The following is a 19,157-nucleotide window of genomic DNA, read 5'->3' as shown; positions in this document are numbered from 1 at the left end:
TTTGGACGCCTTTCAGCCGATGTATCTTCTTTGTCCGACGACAAGGTTGAAGGACCTGTGGGTGACGTCACGCTGTGTGTCTTTAGTGAAAGAAGCTGGGTGGGAATGATGAGAAGTGTATGATGCTGATTCGTCAGTGTCATACACTTCTATTCACAACGCCCAGTTGGTAAAAACACAATACACACCCAGTTGGAAATACATGAGAAAACACGCCCAGTTGTCCATTGAAAAGCTAATTTGCATAAATATAAAATTGCTCATAACTTGGGCAAAAATGATCGTTTTTAAAAAAAAAAAAACCTTTGCTGTGATCTACATTGCAGCGCCCATCACATTCAATAGGAGATAGAGATTTGATAATCTGGTGACAGAGCCTCTTTAAACTATAACCAGTGTCATGATATAACAATGAAAGACAACTCTACTAAGTTATTCTGTAATTCAGCCAATATTTAGGCCTCATGCAGGGGCCGTGATATACTGACCGCATGTCCGCCGCATTTCCCGGACCGAACAAAGTTCAGGGAGCTGAGCTCCTAGCATCATAGTTATAAATGACGCTAGGTGTCCCTGCGGGAATATTGAACTGTGTTTGGTCCTGGAAATGCGTCCGACATGCAGTCCGTATATCATGGACCCAACACGGTCATGTGCATTAGGCCTACGGGTTTGACAGCACAAATTTTTAACAGATAATCTACTGAGAGTCATGGGGATAAAGAAATATGACAAAAGAAAAGACCACGCTGTTGGCGGCCACAGTCGCAGACATCTTTCTTAGCCACTAACTAACATCTAATGTCTATGACCAACTATTCCCATGGGGTATAGAGACCAGTCATAAATTCTCTGCTTTGATCTTGAGGGCCCCTAGTGATGACCTCATAAAACATTTTTTTTCCCAGGAAATGCTCAAAAAGTCACGGACAGATGATACAGGACTGAAATTACAAGTCAACGAACAGTAAGATATAAATATGTTTTATCAAGAGATCAGTGGGTGAGAGCTAGCATTTAAAAGGGTTGAAACGGCACCAGTCTTGTCTATGGGCGGTCTGGTGTTGTACACTATTTGGTCAAAAGTATGTGGACACCTCCCAATTATTGATTTCAGGTGTTCTAGCCACACTCATTGCAAACAGGTACATAAAATCAAGCACACAAGCAGGCAATCTCCATAAACATACATTGTTAGTAGTATGTGTCGTGCTGAAGAGCTTAATGACTGGCACTGTCATACGATGCTAACTCTGCTACAAGTAATTTTGTGAAATTTCTGATTTCCTCGATCACCTATAAGTGCTATTATTGTGAAGTGGAAGCGTCTAGGAGTAACAGCTCTGCCATTAAACGGTAGACCACGCAAACTTACAGAGCCAGGCTGCCAACAGCTGAAGAGCATAATGCATAAATATCACCTATCCTCTTCTGCATCACTCACTACAGAGTTAGAAACTGCCTCTGGAAGTCACATCAGCAGAAGAAAAAGTCCTGCACAGAATCCTGACCTCAAACCCATTGATCACCGTTGAGATGAATTGGAATGCTGATGGCAAGACAGATCTCCTCATACAACATCAGTGTCTGTTGTTGACTGAATGGGCACAAATTCCAACACACACACCCCAACATTTTGTGAAAAGCCTTCCCAGAAGAGACAGTATCGCTGCAAAAGAGGTCGAACGCCATATTAATGCCTGTGGTTTTAGAATGGGATGTCCATAAAATCATATAGGTCAGGTGTCCACATACTTTTGGCCATATAGTGTAGCTCAGCCCCATTCAAGTGAACGGGGTTAAGCTGCAGTACTAGACACAGCCTATGAACAATAGTGGCACTGTTTCTGGGGGGAAAAAAAGCCAACCTTATTTTCTAATCTCAAACAAGGCCTTTAACTTAGCATATTTGTACAAAAAAATAATTCCTTTAATCATGAAAGGGTTAAACCCTTAGTGACCACCAATACGGCAGTCACTAAGGGGCCTTAGGCTAGGCCGTCGCCTTTTCACGGCGGGCCAGTCTAAGTCCTGCACGGGTGTCCCGTGCAGTCTGGAGCCGGGGCTTGGCCGTCTGTTGACAGCCGGGCTCCTGCTCCAACGGCCGCGATCGAAGTTTACTTCGATCGTGGCCGTGTAACACATTAAATGCTGCGGTCAATAGCGACCGCGGCATTTAACTTGTTTACAGAGGGAGGGCGCTCCCTCTTTCACCCATCAGCGGCCCGCGATGGGGTGCCATGGCAGCCGGGGGCCTGTTATCAATCACATCTAAGTTATGAACTTAGATGTGATCATTAACAGCTCAATCCTGCATGTCAAGAGACACGCATGACCTGCTGTCACTGAACCCGTCAGTCCCGCAGACCTAACGGATACAGGATTTAGCGCAAGATACAGCTGCTCTGTATACAGTATACAAAGCAGCTGTATCTCAATCTCAAAAAGTAAAAATAATTTTTAAGAAAATGTATTTAGGAAGTTGCACCAATCACACTGATGCACAATTTTATTGAAAAAACAAAACAAAGCCTTTAATTCATTGTGTCTTCTACCTGTTCTGTTTTTCACAGTTATTTGTAGGAAAGAATAATTCTTAAAGAGGCACTGTCACCACATTATAAGTGCCCTATCTCCTACATAATCTGATTGGTGCTGTAATGTAGATAACAACAGTAGTTTTTATTTTGAAAAACGATCATTTCTGAGCAAGTTATGAGCTAGTTTAGATTTATGCTAATGAGTTTCTCAATGGACAACTGGGCGTGTTTTTAATTTTTTACCAACTGGGTGTTGTACAGAGGAGTGTATGAGGCTGACCAATCAGTGACCAATCAGCATCATGCACTTCTCATTGTTCCAGTCCAGCATGATCCACAGCACAGTGTGATTGTGCAGTGAAAGAAGTAAACACGCCCAGATGTTATAAACACAAGACACGCCCAGTTGGAAATAAGAGAAAACACGCCCAGTTGTCCATGAGAAAGGCTCATTTGCATAAATATAAAATTGCTCATAACTTAGCCAAAAATGATCATTTTTCAAAAAAAACAAAACGTTACTGTTATCTACATTGCAGCGCCGATCACATGCAATAGGAGATAGAGATTTGATAATCTGGTGACAGAGCCTCTTTAAATGGTTCAGGACTGCCTACTGTATATAAAGGGCGGGAGGTTCAGGTCATAAAATCCCCCCTGCTGCCAATCCTTGTTGTAACGCTAGCCCTGATCCAATTACATTAAAATGAACATGTATTATATCAAAATTTATGGGAGACAATAATGATCACAAATAAAATGTCTATTTTAGATTAACACTATATTATTACCAGAAAAAAATTAACAGGAAAGTAAAAAAAAGCATATTTTTTTACTTTTTTTTCAAAATAAAAGCCTAAAAATTAAAAAAAAAATTACATCTAAAAATTATGTGTTTAATGGTGCCTGGTCGTGAAGTCTCAAAATAGCTTGGTCCTGAACTGGTTAAACAAAGATGATATTTATTTATAGATTTTTAATTACCTTTTGAAGTTTCAAAGAAAAGGAATTATGACTTTATAGTCACATACAGTACAACTTATTTGCAAGAATATACCGCCACTTTTCCACTCAGAGAAATGACGGTGCAATAGAGAAACCAGTCGCAGCGCAATAGCTGCGCTGTATTCATCAACATGGCATAGGCTGCATAGAAAATTAACTCGATTTGCATCAGTATTAATAAGTATGCCCCACTGTGCGTCTCTTTCTATTCTTCCCTCTGATCTTAGATGCCTTCTTAGCCTATGCAACCAATTTTTTATTGATCCGATTAAGACTATTTGCAAAATTGATTCATATATTTTATATATATATATATTGGAGCAATAAAAAAATGGTAGCAAAGTCGGACGTACTTTTTAAGGCTAGGTTCACACTAGCATTTATATAATGTACGATATTTGAACGCTATTTTTTTGTTATGTTCAGCTTATTTGTACATTACTTTATTTCTCTGTGTTTGTGTTCTGTAGGATTCTCGGCACGTGCACAGATCTCATGCAGGGGATAAAAGCCTTGATACTGGCCTCAAAGGACCTTCAGAAAGAAATCGTGGAGAGTGGAGGAGTCAGTCAATTTTTTTTTTTTTTGTCAAATTAAGATTAAAACCCCTCAGTATCAGACAATTTTGTTAGGTGTACGGCCGGGTTTACACGAGCGTGTGCGTTTTGCGCACGCAAAAAACGTGGCGTTTTGTGTGCGCAAAAGGCACTTAACAGCTCCGTGTGTCATCAGCGTATGATGCGTGGCTGCGTGATTTTCACGCAGCCGCCATCATTATGACACTCCGTTTGGATGTCTGTAAACAGAAAAGCACGTGGTGCTTTTCTGTTTTCATTCATCCTTTCACTGCTGTTGCGCGAATCACGCTTGTCCCACCGAAGTGCTTCCGTGTGACATGCATGGTTTTCACGCACCCATTGACATCAATGGGTGAGTGATGCGCGAACAGCGCACAAATATAGGACATGTGGTGCGTTTCACGCAGCGGACACACGCTGAGTGAAAATCACACACCTGTCTGCACGGCCCCATAGACTAATACAGGTCCCTGCGATGCGCGTGAAAATCACACACGTCGCACGGACGTATAACACGCTCGTGTAAATGAGCCCTACCAGTGCAGTTTGTGCCAGATTCATAATCAGGACTCATGCCTACTTGATTGACCTGTGTAGAAAAATGGAGGGAAATGATCAGAAATTAGTCTCCCTCAGCCTAAGGAATTGCTGCATATTTTCCGTCCGGAATTGCAGCATACGGCAGCAGCAAAGTGGATGAGATTTAACAAATCTCATCCACACGCCAAGTAAAAATTCCACATAAAAATTCCAAGCAGAAATTGACCTACGGTGCGTATATTTCGGACCGCAGCATGTCAATTCCTGCTGCGGAAAGTGGACTGATTTGCTGGGGTTTTCAGATGAGATGTCACCATCTCCCAGCATTGTGAAAAACGCCGCAAAATACGCACCATTTTCTGCAGTAAAAACTGCTGCAATTCCGTTACGTGTGGACAAGCACTGACTCGGAAGTCCTGCCCTCTTTGTCTGGCACGTTTGTGTCGGAAAAAATGGCGCATGGGGCTTCATAAATATGGCGTTTGCCAGAAAACATTGATGAGCCTGCCCCATTGCATTGTATCTGCACATTTATGCACATGTTCTATTCTTGGATTCTAATAGATGCTAAAATTGTAGCGTTTATCACTAGCAAGGATTTTGAAGCATGAACGATAAGTGTTTCGAACAATGGGGCAGATTTCTATCCGTCAGGACCTATTTGTAGTACCATTAGTGATATTGTGCGCGTCTACAGCCAGCTTTATTTGTCGATCTAACGGTATGTGCACACGACCTATTTTCAGACGTAATGGAGGCGTTTTACGCCTCGAATTACGCCTGAAAAGACGGCCCCAATACGTCGGCAAACATCTGCCCATTGCTTGCAAGGGGTTTTACGATGTTTTGTGCAGACAAGATGTAATTTTATGCGTCGCTGTCAAAAGACGGCGCGTAAAATTACGCCCGCGTCAAAGAAGTGCAGGACACTTCTTGGGACGTTTTTGGAGCCGTTTTTCATTGACTCCAATGAAAAACAGCTCCAATTACGTCCGTAAAAGACGTCGCGAACAACGCGAGTACATGCAAAAACGTCTGAAATTCAGGAGCTGTTTTCTCCTGAAAACATCTCTGTAATTTTCAGACATATTTTGCGTTGTCGTGTGAACATACTCTAACTTTTACATTATTGTCCCTGAGGCTTCCCCACCCAACATTACTGTAAACGTCTCTAGAATACCAGACTTTATGAGCTGCTTCATACAATTCTCAACATATTAATAAAGTGCAGCTTTTACATCTACTTGTGCAGTTTTTATTGCTGGTGTGACGCCATCTATACAGTCATGCTTCATATTACGTGTTCACCATCTCTATCGTGTGTATTTGTCTGCAGGGTGCAACCTCTCAAAAAGAATTTTATGCCAGAAACTCAAGATGGACAGAGGGTCTGATCTCGGCTTCTAAGGCAGTGGGCTGGGGAGCTACTGTCATGGTGTAAGTAAGATTGAGTTCTTTACTACCGCACAAACTCAAAGCTCTTGCTATTGTAGTACCAAGCTCCCTGTTCTATGTTCACCAGGTACATACTCATGGTGGGTCACACTGGACATATTTCAGTGGCCAGTTGGTTGGATGTTAGAGAACAGCCATGGTCTATTTTGTCTAATTCTCTGTTTATTACACCCAAAAATAAAAAACTCCCACCCGTAATCCAAGACAGCAGTCTCAAACATGTGTCACTCTAATGGTTGAAAAACTAGAACAACCAGCAGACCCTGACAGCCGCAGGGCATGCTGGGAGTTGTAGATTTGCAACAGCTGGAGATGCCCAGGTTGGCGACCATTAGGTGATGTGCGTTTGCCAATCCATCTCCACTTATTATCAGCTACTGGCACTAAGCTTGTGATATCATTTATTAGCTAGCTCAAGAGATTTAGGCCTCTGCAGACAAACAAATGACAGATCTGTGTTGTGTGGATCAGTAAAATGGCACCCATAGAAAACTATGGATCCATACTGTACCTCCATATTCCACCGATTTCTTACAAAGGCACATAGAAATTGTGGAATGATCCATTGCATGCCACATTACAGAGGCATTCACGTGGAGCACCGTACTGCCCATGAATCTGCAGTATAGACCCACGGGGACGCCATGTGTCACCATACAGGCTCAGTACACACACACACACACACACACATATATATATATATATATATATATATATATATTGTATGTATATATATATATATATATATATATATATATATATATATATATATATATATACACACCTATGTTCCAAATATGTTTTCTCCTGATCATGTTCTTTCCCTTTTCAGGGATGCTGCAGACCATGTGGTCCAAGGTCAGGGGAAATTTGAAAACCTTATTGTTTGTTCCCATGAAATTGCAGCTAGCACTGCCCAGCTTGTAGCAGCTTCCAAGGTATGGTACATTCAGATTATCATAATACTAAAGAGCCCTTGACCTAGGTTTGCGATTTGTAAATTGTCTTTCATAATCTTCTAAATCATGTCAACGTGGGAGCAAACAGGAGTTTATGATGTCCTAACTAGATACTAACTAGAATACAGTGGGGTCCAGAAGTATTTGGACAGTGACACCATTTTCATAATTTAGCCTGTGTACACCACCACAATAGATCTGAAACAAAGCAATCAAGAGCAAGGCAATTCTGTCAAGGAGACAAACGTGACCGTTGCAGTCAATCACTGGCCTCAGCTTTGGCTGCAGCGCAACGTATGTTGACGCGATGTCATTGCTGCAGCACAATAAACAGACCGGCAGGGTGCACTGGAGTGGCAACGCTGGAGCGCTGGCGAATTTAACAGGTAAGTTATGTTCCTTTTATTGTTTGACCCATTTTTTTGTTGATCCCGGACAACCCCTTTCAGCATCCCTGGGCTTAGATTGATTGTGCCGGTTATACCGCTTGCTATTATTGTTTTCCATGTGCTAGTCTGATCGTGTCTTCCAGTCAAGTATTGTGTTTTCCAGCTCAGCCTAAGTATGTCCTCAGTCCGTGCTTGCTTCTGTGTTTAGTCCTGTTAGTAAGTTAGTTAGTTAGTTTCATCCTGTTTCATTGTTTTATTTTCTGCTTGCCTGGTTTACCTGAGTTTGCAAATCGTTTGTGCGGTGTTCATTACCTTTGGTTCCTAGTGTTTTCCTGGCGCTGTGTTAAGATCCGTGTCTGCAGATTAGGCACTCTAATAGGGACAGTGTTTGGAACAGTGAGGGTTAGTAGTGTCTGGTGTTAGGGTCATTGCTCAGGAACAGATTCAGGAAAAAGATCTAGGGAAAGCTAGTTAGGGTTAGCTTTTTATCACCTACCGTCATCCATTTGGTGGACACTGTGGACAATGTCTTTTTTCAACCTTAGTAACTATGTAACTATGTTTGGTTTCCATCATCTGACTGTTATCATCACCCATAGTTACAGTGAAGGAAATAAGTATTTGATCCCTTGCTGATTTTGTAAGTTTGCCCACTGTCAAAGACATGAACAGTCTAGAATTTTTAGGCTAGGTTAATTTTACCAGTGAGAGATAGATTATATAAAAAAAAATCACATTGTCACAATTATATATATTTATTTGCATTGTGCACAGAGAAATAAGTATTTGATCCCTTTGGCAAACAAGACTTAATACTTGGTGGCAAAACCCTTGTTGGCAAGCACAGCAGTCAGACATTTTTAGTAGTTGATGATGAGGTTTGCACACATGTTAGATGGAATTTTGGCCCACTCCTCTTTGCAGATCATCTGTAAATCATTACGATTTCGAGGCTGTCGCTTGGCAACTCGGATCTTCAGCTCCCTCCATAAGTTTTCGATGGGATTAAGGTCTGGAGACTGGCTAGGCCACTCCATGACCTTAATGTGCTTCTTTTTGAGCCACTCCTTTGTTGCCTTGGCTGTATGTTTCGGGTCATTGTCGTGCTGGAAGACCCAGCCACGAGCCATTTTTAATGTCCTGGTGGAGGGAAGGAGGTCGTCACTCAGGATTTGACGGTACATGGCTCCATCCATTCTCCCATTGATGCGGTGAAGTAGTCCTGTGCCCTTAGCAGAGAAACACCCCCAAAACATAATGTTTCCACCTCCATGCTTGACAGTGGGGACGGTGTCCTTTGGGTCATAGGCAGCATTTCTCTTCCTCCAAAAACGGCGAGTTGAGTTAATGCCAAAGAGCTCAATTTTAGTCTCATCTGACCACAGCACCTTCTCCCAATCACTCTCAGAATCATCCAGATGTTCATTTGCACACTTCAGACGAGCCTGTACATGTGCCTTCTTGAGCAGGGGGACCTTGCGGCCACTGCAGGATTTTAATCCATTACGGCGTAATGTGTTACCAATGGTTTTCTTGGTGACTGTGGTCCCGGCTGCCTTGAGATGATTAACAAGTTCCCCCTATGTAGTTTTCGGCTGAGCTCTCACCTTCCTCAGGATCAAGGATACCCCACGAGGTGAGATTTTGCATGGAGCCCCAGATCGATGTCGATTGACAGTCATTTTGTATGTCTTCCATTTTCTTACTATTGCACCAACAGTTGTCTCCTTCTCATCCAGCATCTTACTTATGGTTTTGTAGCCCATTCCAGCCTTGTGCAGGTCTATGATCTTGTCCCTGACATCCTTAGAAAACTCTTTGGTCTTGCCCATGTTGTAGAGGTTAGAGTCAGACTGATTAATTGAGTCTGTGGACAGATGTCTTTTATACAGGTGACCATGTAAGACAGCTGTCTTTAATGCAGGCACCAAGTTGATTTGGAGCGTGTAACTGGTCTGGAGGAGGCTGAACTCTTAATGGTTGGCAGGGGATCAAATACTTATTTCTCTGTGCACAATGCAAATAAATATATATCATTTTGACTATGTGATTTTCTTATATTTTTTTTATATAATCTATCTCTCACTTGTAAAATTAACCTAGCCTAAAAATTCTAGACTGTTCATGACTTTGACAGTGGGCAAACGTACAAAATCAGCAAGGGATCAAATACTTATTTCCTCCACTGTATATAAGTTGAAAAAAGACACAGCTCCATCAAGTCCAACCTTTCTCAATAAATTACACATCATTCATTGCTAGATTAACTATAACCCTCAATGCCATTTGTCAGTAAATAATCATCTAGCTCTTTTTTAAAATACTGATATAGTATCTGCCATTACTACCTCCTGAGGTAGGGCATTCCATAGTTTAACTACTCTAATTGTAAAGAACCCTTTCCTATATTGATGTCTGAAACGTCTTACTTCCACACGCAATTAATATCCCCTGGTCCTTTGTACAGTCCTTGGAAAGAACCGATTATGTGCTAGTTCTTTGTATTGACCACACATATATTTATACCTGTTAATAAGATCACCTCTAAGACGTCTTTTTTCCGAGCTGAATAAGCCCAATTTCTCTAGTCTTTCATTGTAAGCGACACATCCAATTTAAAGAGGCTCTGTCACCAGATTATAAGTGCCCTATATTGTACATGATGTGATCAGCGCTGTAATGTAGATTACAGCAGTGTTTTTTATTTAGAAAAACGATCATTTTTGATGGAGTTATGACCTATATTAGCTTTATGCTAATGACTTTCTTAATGAACAACTGGGCGTGTTTTACTTTTTTGCCAAGTGGGCGTTGTATAGAGGAGTGTATGACGCTGACCAATCAGCGTCATACACTTCTCTCCATTCATTTACACTGCAGATATCGATATAGCTATATCGCTATGTGCAGCCACATAAACACACTATAACGTTACTGCAGTGTCCTGACAATGAATATACATTAATTCCAGCCAGGACGTGATGTCTATTCAGAATCCTGTCACTTCTGTAGCGTCTCTGGGATATTTACAGCATGGCAAGCGTAATCTCGCAAGATTACAATGTAACCTGTCATTTCAAACGAGATTACGCTTGCCTTGCTGTAAATATCACAGAGACACTACAGAAGTGTCAGGATTCTGAATACACATCACATCCTGACTGGAGATAATGTATATTCACTGTCAGGACACTGCAGTAAAGTTATAGTGTGTTTATGTGGCTGCACATAGTGATATAGCTATATCGCTATGTGTTGTGCAAATGAATGGAGAGAAGTGTATGACGCTGATTGGTACCTGATTGGTCAAAAAGTAAAACACGCCCAGTTGTTCATTAAGAAACTCATTAGCATAAAGCTAATATAGGTCATAACTCTGTCAAAAATGATCGTTTTTCAAAATAAAAAACACTGCTGTAATCTACATTACAGCGCCGATCACATCATGTACAATATAGGCCACTTATAATGTGGTGACAGAGCCTCTTTAATAATCTAGTCGCCTGCCTTTGAACCCTCTCCAGTTTCCTATATCCTTTTTACAATCATCCGTTTGTTCTCATCATCTTCTTACTATCCCTGTCTTCAATCATTGAGTCCCTGCTTCTTGTATTCAAGTCAGTATTGTGATACGTGCTCCAGTAATCCGTTCCCTTGGACCGTCCAGTTGGTACACAATCGGCTCTACTCTAACTAGATTTTTATAGGTCAAGCCTAGTCTTGCCGTCTTGTGGCCAGCCGGCGTTATCACAGGTAAAGAATAACCCCTTCATAACATCTAGCCAAGTCAAGTAACACTATCAAGGAGGTCTACAATCAAAAAGAGCATTCGTGCATATAAATACAGAGGGTTTATCTCAAGATGCAAACCACTAGTAAAACTCAAGAACAGAAAGGCTAGATTAGACTTTGCCAGAAGACATCTAAAAAAAAGCCACTTAGTTCTGAAACAAGATTCTTTGGATGGATGAAACCAAGATGAACTTGTACCAAAATGATAGCAAGAGAACACTATAGAGAAGGAAAGTAAGGGCTCATGATTCCACGCATACTGCATCCTCTGTCACACAGGGTGAGGGCAGGGTTGTGGCATGGGCATGAATGGCTGCCAATGGAACTGGGTCACTGGTATTTATTGATGATGTGACCAGATAGAAGAAGCAGGATGAATTGTGAAGTGTAAAGAATTATATGTTCTGCTCGGATTCAGTGAAATGAGGCAAAACTGATAGGATGGCGCTTCGCTGTACAGATGAATAATGGGCCAAACCATACCACGAAACATAGAGGGCAAGCTCAGCCCCACCATCCTAGCACTGCTTGTGACTTCTGATTCTTGTTCACATTCATTTTAAAATATGCAAATAAGCACAGTAATAAGGTTATACATTTATTGTATAATATAACAAATAATTAACTGGTCGCTTTCCAGCTGACTCAAGGTTTTAATTGCGCAGCATTAGATGGTTCAGGTCAGGATGTACTGATAGTCCTATGACCTTTGGAGTCCCATGGACCACACACAGGTTTACCGCAGTTAGCTCAGGCGAATCTCATTAAAAATGAAGCAAATTGCAGTTAAACAGCGGCACAACTGCACCGTCTGAATATACCCTATCTATGCCCGCATAATGACAAGCTTAGCATCAACAGCGGGGGATAGAAGAACTCTGGATAACCCCTGTAGGAGCTGTAATCACAGCCAAGATTCACTAGTTGTTATCTGGCTTTCCCAGAAACAGATGCAACTAAGAAATAACGGACAAGAATGTTTAACAATTTGAGAAGAGAAGCAGGATATGTTTTGTTTAATATTAGGCAAGATAAGTGTAGAGAGTTGCCACTATTGTCACCATCAAACTTGGCATGCCTCATATCGATACCTAGCACCCGAGCCGTCTCAGACGATTGTTCCTTGTAGATTTTTCTCAAGTTCCAGTTCACCTTTCACCCTACAACATTTTTTTTTTTTAATACATATTTTTTTTGCATGAATTTTTTTATTATGTGTGGGAGTGTATGTATATATATCTGTGTGTGTGTGTGTGTGTGTGTGTGTGTGTGTATATGCACACACAAGAAAGAGTGCGTTTTCAGACAGCAAAAACAAAAACCACTGAGGAGATCATCAGCAAAGATGCGGAAAAATCGATTCATATAAATCATACACATACCATGTATCTCTAATCTCCTCTATCGCTGTTATTTGTCTCATGTCACCTGCAGACGACCCAGATTGTTCTTCAAATTTTCCAATAAATACCATTCAGTAAGAGTAATGTGTGTCAATGGTTTTATTTCTCCTTCATACGACATCATTATCTGCGTATATGATCAATAGCTGTCTTTCTCTGTCTACCAATGCTCCTTTCATTTGCAATGTTTCATCACATTTCATCAGCGGTGGCCCCTGCGCTGCGCATTCCACCTACTTGTCTGTGTCCTCAGAAAGATGCTAGCAAACCTTTCACCATAAGAAGGGGGGGCGCCTCTTACTGATAAACGCTGGGCCGGATGTACGTGCCAGGTGCTGGTACTGTTTACCTGTCCTATCAGTCATTTTTTAGGCCTTTTCACACGGCAGTATCTTGATCAATATTTTGTTTCCGTATTTGTTCCCAGGAGGAAACCTACAGAGAGAAGAAGTACAATAGAAATATTTCTACCTCTTCCGTGTTTTGTAGCCACTCCTGGTGTTGGCTCACGAATACTGACCTAAATACTGCTGTGTGAAAGTGGCCTTAGTTGTACTCTTTTTTTTTTTTGAGAAAGTTGAGAAACAACCATTATGACTGCCATGTTCGTCCCCTTGTCTTTGTCACCCAGCTTTTCTCAAGTCCTGAACAAGTCATCAACCCAATTATACCATATTACAGGACAAGAAAGAGTATCACTGCATGACTGTGTAGTCAGAACTCTGGGAAAGCTGAGTGACAACCCCATATGATGACTATATTGAGATTGTACATCCACTTGTTGTCACACAACTTTCCCAGAATTATAACTAAACATCGCACTACTATATATTTACAATATACAAAATGTTGGGATGGATACCTAGGTTTGTCCTATTTTGACTCCCTTAGGGTGACCATACATATTAGATGTGCTTCGGCTGAAACTGCCGATTTCGGCAGGGCCGGCCAACCATCTAATGTAATGCAGTGTCCCGACTCACGGCAAAAGGATGGGGCATGTTGAAATCCAACAGCCCCCTCCTCTTGATTGTAAGGAGATGAGCCTTACCCCTCTCTTCCCATTGAGAATACATGCACGCTCAGCCGTGCCACAGATGTCTTAAATGTATGGACAGCTTTAAACTAGGGCTGTCACGATACCAGAATTTGGACTTCAATACCGATACATCGTGTAGTATTGCAATTCTCGATACCAAAACGATACTTTGCCAACAATGAAGAAAAAAACACGAAAATAAAAAGTCCTTCCGTTTTCTGATGTGAGGCACATGGTGTTATGAATTCTGAACCTCCGTGTGCCTCACATTGATAGCAATTAACCCCATCATTTACCTCACAGTCATAATATGCAACATTGGGTTAATGTGTGATGAATTTTGAAACTCCATGTGCCTCATATTGGTAGTAATTAACCCCATCATGTACCTAACACCATGTACCTCACATTAATAAGTGACTCCATCACTTAATTGCAATATTGGGGTTAACCCCCTTAGGGACACGGCAATCATAAAAAAAAAATATTTATTGCTAATTGTTTATTTTTGCCTTGGAAAAAAAAAAGTTATATCCCCAACAAATAATGTTCACATAAAAGAAGCTAAAACATATATAAACATAGTACAGTAAATAATCCAGGTTAAAAATGGCTCTTTCACGTCTGAGTTGTTTCACGTCTGACATGTTCTATTTTTCAGCGGACCCTTCACACGGTCCGTTGAAACAATGGCCATATGAAAGACCCCATTGAAATACATGCGTCCGTGTGACGACCGTCACAAGGACATATACTACGGTCGTCTGAATTCGGCCTTTTTGACGGAGGTGTCCCTTTAATGGGTTATATAAGAAAGGTCAGAGATGACCGAAACGTCGCACTTAAACTGGCATAATTACGAATATTAAAAATCTATCTTTGGATAACGGAGAAAGTCGGTGTGCATTGTACCTTTCTTGTACTACATGGGTTGGGCCCCTACACATGCACCCATACGAAACCTAGTGCGGCCTGAACACCTTCAAATCTTTAATGGGTTATGTTACGCCCCTTGAATTAAATCAAGTCTACACTTTAATCACATCTTCATTGCTTTGTTTCAAATCCATTGTGGTGGTGTATAGAGGCTAAATGATGAAAATTGTGTCACTGGCCAAATACGTCTGGATCCGACTGTATACTCATATGTTCCAGCATATGAAGCAAATGTTCTCTTATTTCCGTAGGTGAAGGCAGAGAAGAACAGTACTAATTTGACTAGACTGCAACAAGCCTCCAAAGTTGTAAATCACAATGCTGCTGGTGTGGTGGCTTCTACAAAGTCAATCAAGTCCCAGATTGAAGAAGTAGGTAAGTAGAATCTTGTCTTGTTTTGCTTCTTATACACAATTTTAGGAGATCTGTAAAAAAAATTGGTGGCATACCAGTATAAAAACAGTTCTACTATCAACTAATATCCAGCTTTAGAAGATATGTTATCTATCACGTCTTCTTTCTGTGAACAGACACAATGGACTTCTCTAGTATGACCCTAACACAGATCAAGCGACAAGAGATGGACTCTCAGGTAATAACTACACTTATTTTTAATTTGACTTTACAGCTTACTATTTAATTTATCTTAGAATAGTTTTAAATTTGCTTCTCATCGATCTATAAATAATATAAAAAATAAATATAAAATAGTGTACATTCTTTAGCATACCTATGTTAACCTAACAGAAAGAGCCAATATACATTATGTATATATAAATAAAAAATTATATATATATATAATATATATATACACACACAGATATAGATATATCCATATAGATATATATATATATATTATTCAGACACCCTAATGAATGATCTTCTGGCCCGGTTGTCAGGTTAGCTGTGAGAAGCGCTGTAGGGGGAGCAAGAGAATAATCTTGGAGTTGCCAAAATAGAACACGTGGGAAACAAATAATTTGCATTCTCAAAGAGGTTAGACAAAATGATAACAGTGTAAGGGCTTATTCACACCCATAACAGGGCACTGTCTATACATATGCAGTCCGACGGAGCCCACGCAGCTCCGTACGGGAACTGTGCACTGGGCTCTGCTGTTTGCATGAGCCATAATAAATATAACCCCACCCTAATGCTACATGGAGTCTTAAGATTGCATTCAACTCATTCAAACATGTTGGAAATTTTTGCAAGACATGTGGAATTTTCCATATAGGAAATAGTAGAACTTGCAGGCAACTGTAACAGTAAAGGGCCTTTTACACTTGCCGATATTCGGCCGGTGCAGCAAGCACCGATCAACGAGACATCGGTGTTCGGCGCTCGTTTGCTCCTGTCACACGGACCTATGGATGGGGACGAGCAGTCGTTACTCCGATCGCTCGTCCTCATACATTATTATCATGTCAGCAGTTCGTCTCCCTGTTTACACAGAGAGATGTGCTGCTGACAATGATATTTCACTTTTTTTAAAACGACCAGCAGATGATCGAGCGTTTGGTCGTTCATCTGCTGATCGCTACCCTGTTTACACAGGGCAATTATCGGGAATGAGCGTTCTATGAATGCTTGTCTGCCCGATAATCGCCCAGTTTAAAAGGGCCTTTAGGGGTACTTAGCTGTGTTGCCCTATCTTAATCTGATTGTCTGGAAAACTAATATCATCCTTTCATTTGATAGGTGCGGGTCTTGGAGTTGGAGAGCCAGTTACAAAAAGAAAGAGAAAAACTTGGAGACTTAAGGAAGAAGCACTATGAATTAGCTGGAGTCTCGGAAGGGTGGGGAGATGGTAAGCATAGCGTTCAACATTGCAAGACTGCAAGTGAGTTCACTTAGTATTTATATAGTCAGGGTGCGTCTGACTACATTTTGTTGGATTTCTCATTTAACATTACACGGAACATTTCAGTATAACATTTCCGTTCAAACTAAAGTAAACATAATTTAAAGCTGCAGTAATATCTTTCATGTATTTATTGACTTCTTTCAGAGAATCCACTAAAAAAACAGTTTCTCCTAGTTAAGTATAGATAGTAATTCCCTTATTTAATCTTATCGGACTACTGACCGCGGCGCTGGCACTTTAGCGAAGTCAAGAACGTAGCTGGTGGTCGTCAAATTAGCAGTGAAGATTGAGCAAGCCGGCGAATGAGATAGAACCGCAGACAGGAGTCAGGCCGGGAGTCGATAACAGCAGTACAACCACAGCAACCAAGCAACAAATCCAAAGGGCAAGACAGGAGTATAGTGCAGGAACAAGGCCAAGATCAGGATTCAGAAACAGTTAGGAGCACTAGCCAGGCAAGAATGTACCTTCATCTGCAGACGAGAAGTGAAGGCTGTTTATTTAGATAACTTGACTCCGAAAATGTAATTTGTCCTTTCTCATGATTTTTCACCACAGCTGCTGAATAAGCTGTACAGCCTCCACTCAACATACAGGACGCAGGCAGCGAAAAACTTTGAAAGCACAAGTCTATGGCATTCAATTCAGATCTACTCAACACAGCCTGGATTGGCCACGTCTAACTGGTTCTGAGTATTTCCAATAGGCTACAGAATGGCAGAAAGGAAGGAGAAGAATATCCATGGTGCAAAGGAGAGAATTCAGTAACCTTAATACTGCCCGCCACGCTCAACCACCACTCACCTTCAATGCTTGGGAGACAAATATATTCCATTTCTTGACATATATATTAGTTCAGGATCACATGAAGAGGGCCAGAAAAACTCTACAAGGTACAGAGTGTTAGCTATAGACCTTGACGTCAGACTGTAAAATTCTGGCACCTAAAAGGGACGACTAGGTGCTTGATAGTAGCATTCCCTTAAATCCATTCAGCTAAATACAATTCAGTATAATGGTGTGGAGGGAGCAGGAGCACAATTAAGCCCCTAGGGGGCATATGAGAAAGACCTGCAGCTATTATTTTTCAATATATTTAAATTAACTGGCAAAGAAAATGGACTACAACGTTTGCCTTATAGGTTACTGGACAATAGTATATACAGAAAGAGAGAATTACTTGACATTACTGGTGCTGTAAACATGCAGCAAAATTCTTGGGAGGCATAAGAATGATGTACTGGTTTTAAGGAGGATCTGTCATATTTATATTTCCATAAAAAAGTGACAGACTCTCTGATTTCAGCAGCCTCTCACTTATTTGATAATTTGCTGTAGTTTCGGAGAATTTAGATGTTATACTTGTGGTGTGCGGCCAGCGATGAAGGTCTTGAGTCCAATGATATTCATATATCATATATTCACGCTCCCTCCACCCTCCAGCCGCTGATTGACACTTTTACTTCTATGCAATGTAACAGGGTGAAACGGGTCAATGATCGGCTGTAGCGTAAATATATGATTATCATTGAACTCAATACCTGCATCGCGTCTGGCATGCCGCAAATGTAAAGTGTAGGGTCTTATACACTATGGCGATTTATCTACCGTAATTGGCGACAGACCGCTGAAATCAACGTGTCTGTCACTTCTTTATGTTGCCCTATATGACAGATCCGATTTAATTAAACATGTAGAGTCGTTTGGAAGACATCAATATTATATATTGTATAAATGTACAGTGGGAGCTGTGACGATAACTCAAAGAAGGAATAGCACTCATGACCTAAGATCACTCAGTAGACTTAAGACCCCAACACAGATCTTTGTCCATGAAATGTCACATTTTCAAGACAAATCTTGTGTGAACTCTTTCCTTTGGTCGGTGCTATATGGGTCTTTTCCCAGGGTCCTATTATATCCTGCACTGCCATGTAAGTTTACAGCAGGTAGAGAGATGTGGAGGATTCTGAACACACTGTGACAGTAAGAGAAGACATTATATAGGCCATGGTGTTATAATGTTTTCACATTTGTGCCATAAGGCTTGGCACAAGTAGATGTCACCATTGAATTTACACAAATAAACCCATGTTCATTTTTCCTGATTCTTTTTATTCTGTAACATTGAATGCCTTAATATTACTTTTATTCTTTAAGGATAAACATGAAAGTTCCAAAATAATTGGATGTATGAATTTCTTTTTACATAAAGGAGTGCAACATTCACACATGATTTATTTTATTTTTTTACTTCAAAGGACTGCTATGTTAAAGGGAGATGTCTCCTAAACACCACCCGTTCCATATGGGTTATTAAGGCATGTGGACATCATAAAGGTGGGCCTCTTACTCAAACCCCCCCCCTCCATTTGCCAGAACGGAGAGCCGCGAACATAGAGGATCTCTCCTCTGGTAGACCTGGCTTGTCCATGTATTACATGAGCGGCCATTCATTTGCTGCTGTAAAGAAAATGTATGTCCAGCCACAACTTCTCTTGGAAAATATGAGCTGCACGCCGGGGGTTTCATAAGCCAGACCTAGGGCATTCAGTCACCTTCATTTGAAAAAGAGATTGCTTTAATAAGACAACCCAATTAATATGCCCGAATTGCCTGAGTGGCCTTTGTTGTATAGCGTAAATACAGGTGTA

General features: G+C 40.9%; 1 protein-coding gene across 1 annotated transcript in view; it reads left to right on the top strand.

Annotated features, from left to right (window-relative positions):
* Window positions 1-18,606, top strand: part of HIP1 (huntingtin interacting protein 1) — a 156,128-nt gene extending 137,522 nt beyond the window's left edge. Inside the window, exons 23-30 of the mRNA XM_075854258.1 lie at window positions 909-967; window positions 4,016-4,109; window positions 6,000-6,100; window positions 6,951-7,056; window positions 14,888-15,011; window positions 15,167-15,228; window positions 16,338-16,446; window positions 17,062-18,606. Coding sequence (XP_075710373.1) covers window positions 909-967; window positions 4,016-4,109; window positions 6,000-6,100; window positions 6,951-7,056; window positions 14,888-15,011; window positions 15,167-15,228; window positions 16,338-16,446; window positions 17,062-17,072 — 666 coding nt within the window. The 3' untranslated portion in view covers window positions 17,073-18,606. The remainder of the gene's footprint in view (window positions 1-908; window positions 968-4,015; window positions 4,110-5,999; window positions 6,101-6,950; window positions 7,057-14,887; window positions 15,012-15,166; window positions 15,229-16,337; window positions 16,447-17,061) is intronic.
* The last annotated feature ends 551 nt before the right edge of the window (window positions 18,607-19,157 follow it).

The sequence above is a fragment of the Rhinoderma darwinii genome, chromosome 2, assembly GCF_050947455.1.
Source record: "Rhinoderma darwinii isolate aRhiDar2 chromosome 2, aRhiDar2.hap1, whole genome shotgun sequence".
NCBI classification, from domain to species: domain Eukaryota; kingdom Metazoa; phylum Chordata; class Amphibia; order Anura; family Rhinodermatidae; genus Rhinoderma; species Rhinoderma darwinii.
Note: the sequence above shows the minus strand (reverse complement) of the source record. Positions and strands in the feature narration are given on the sequence as shown.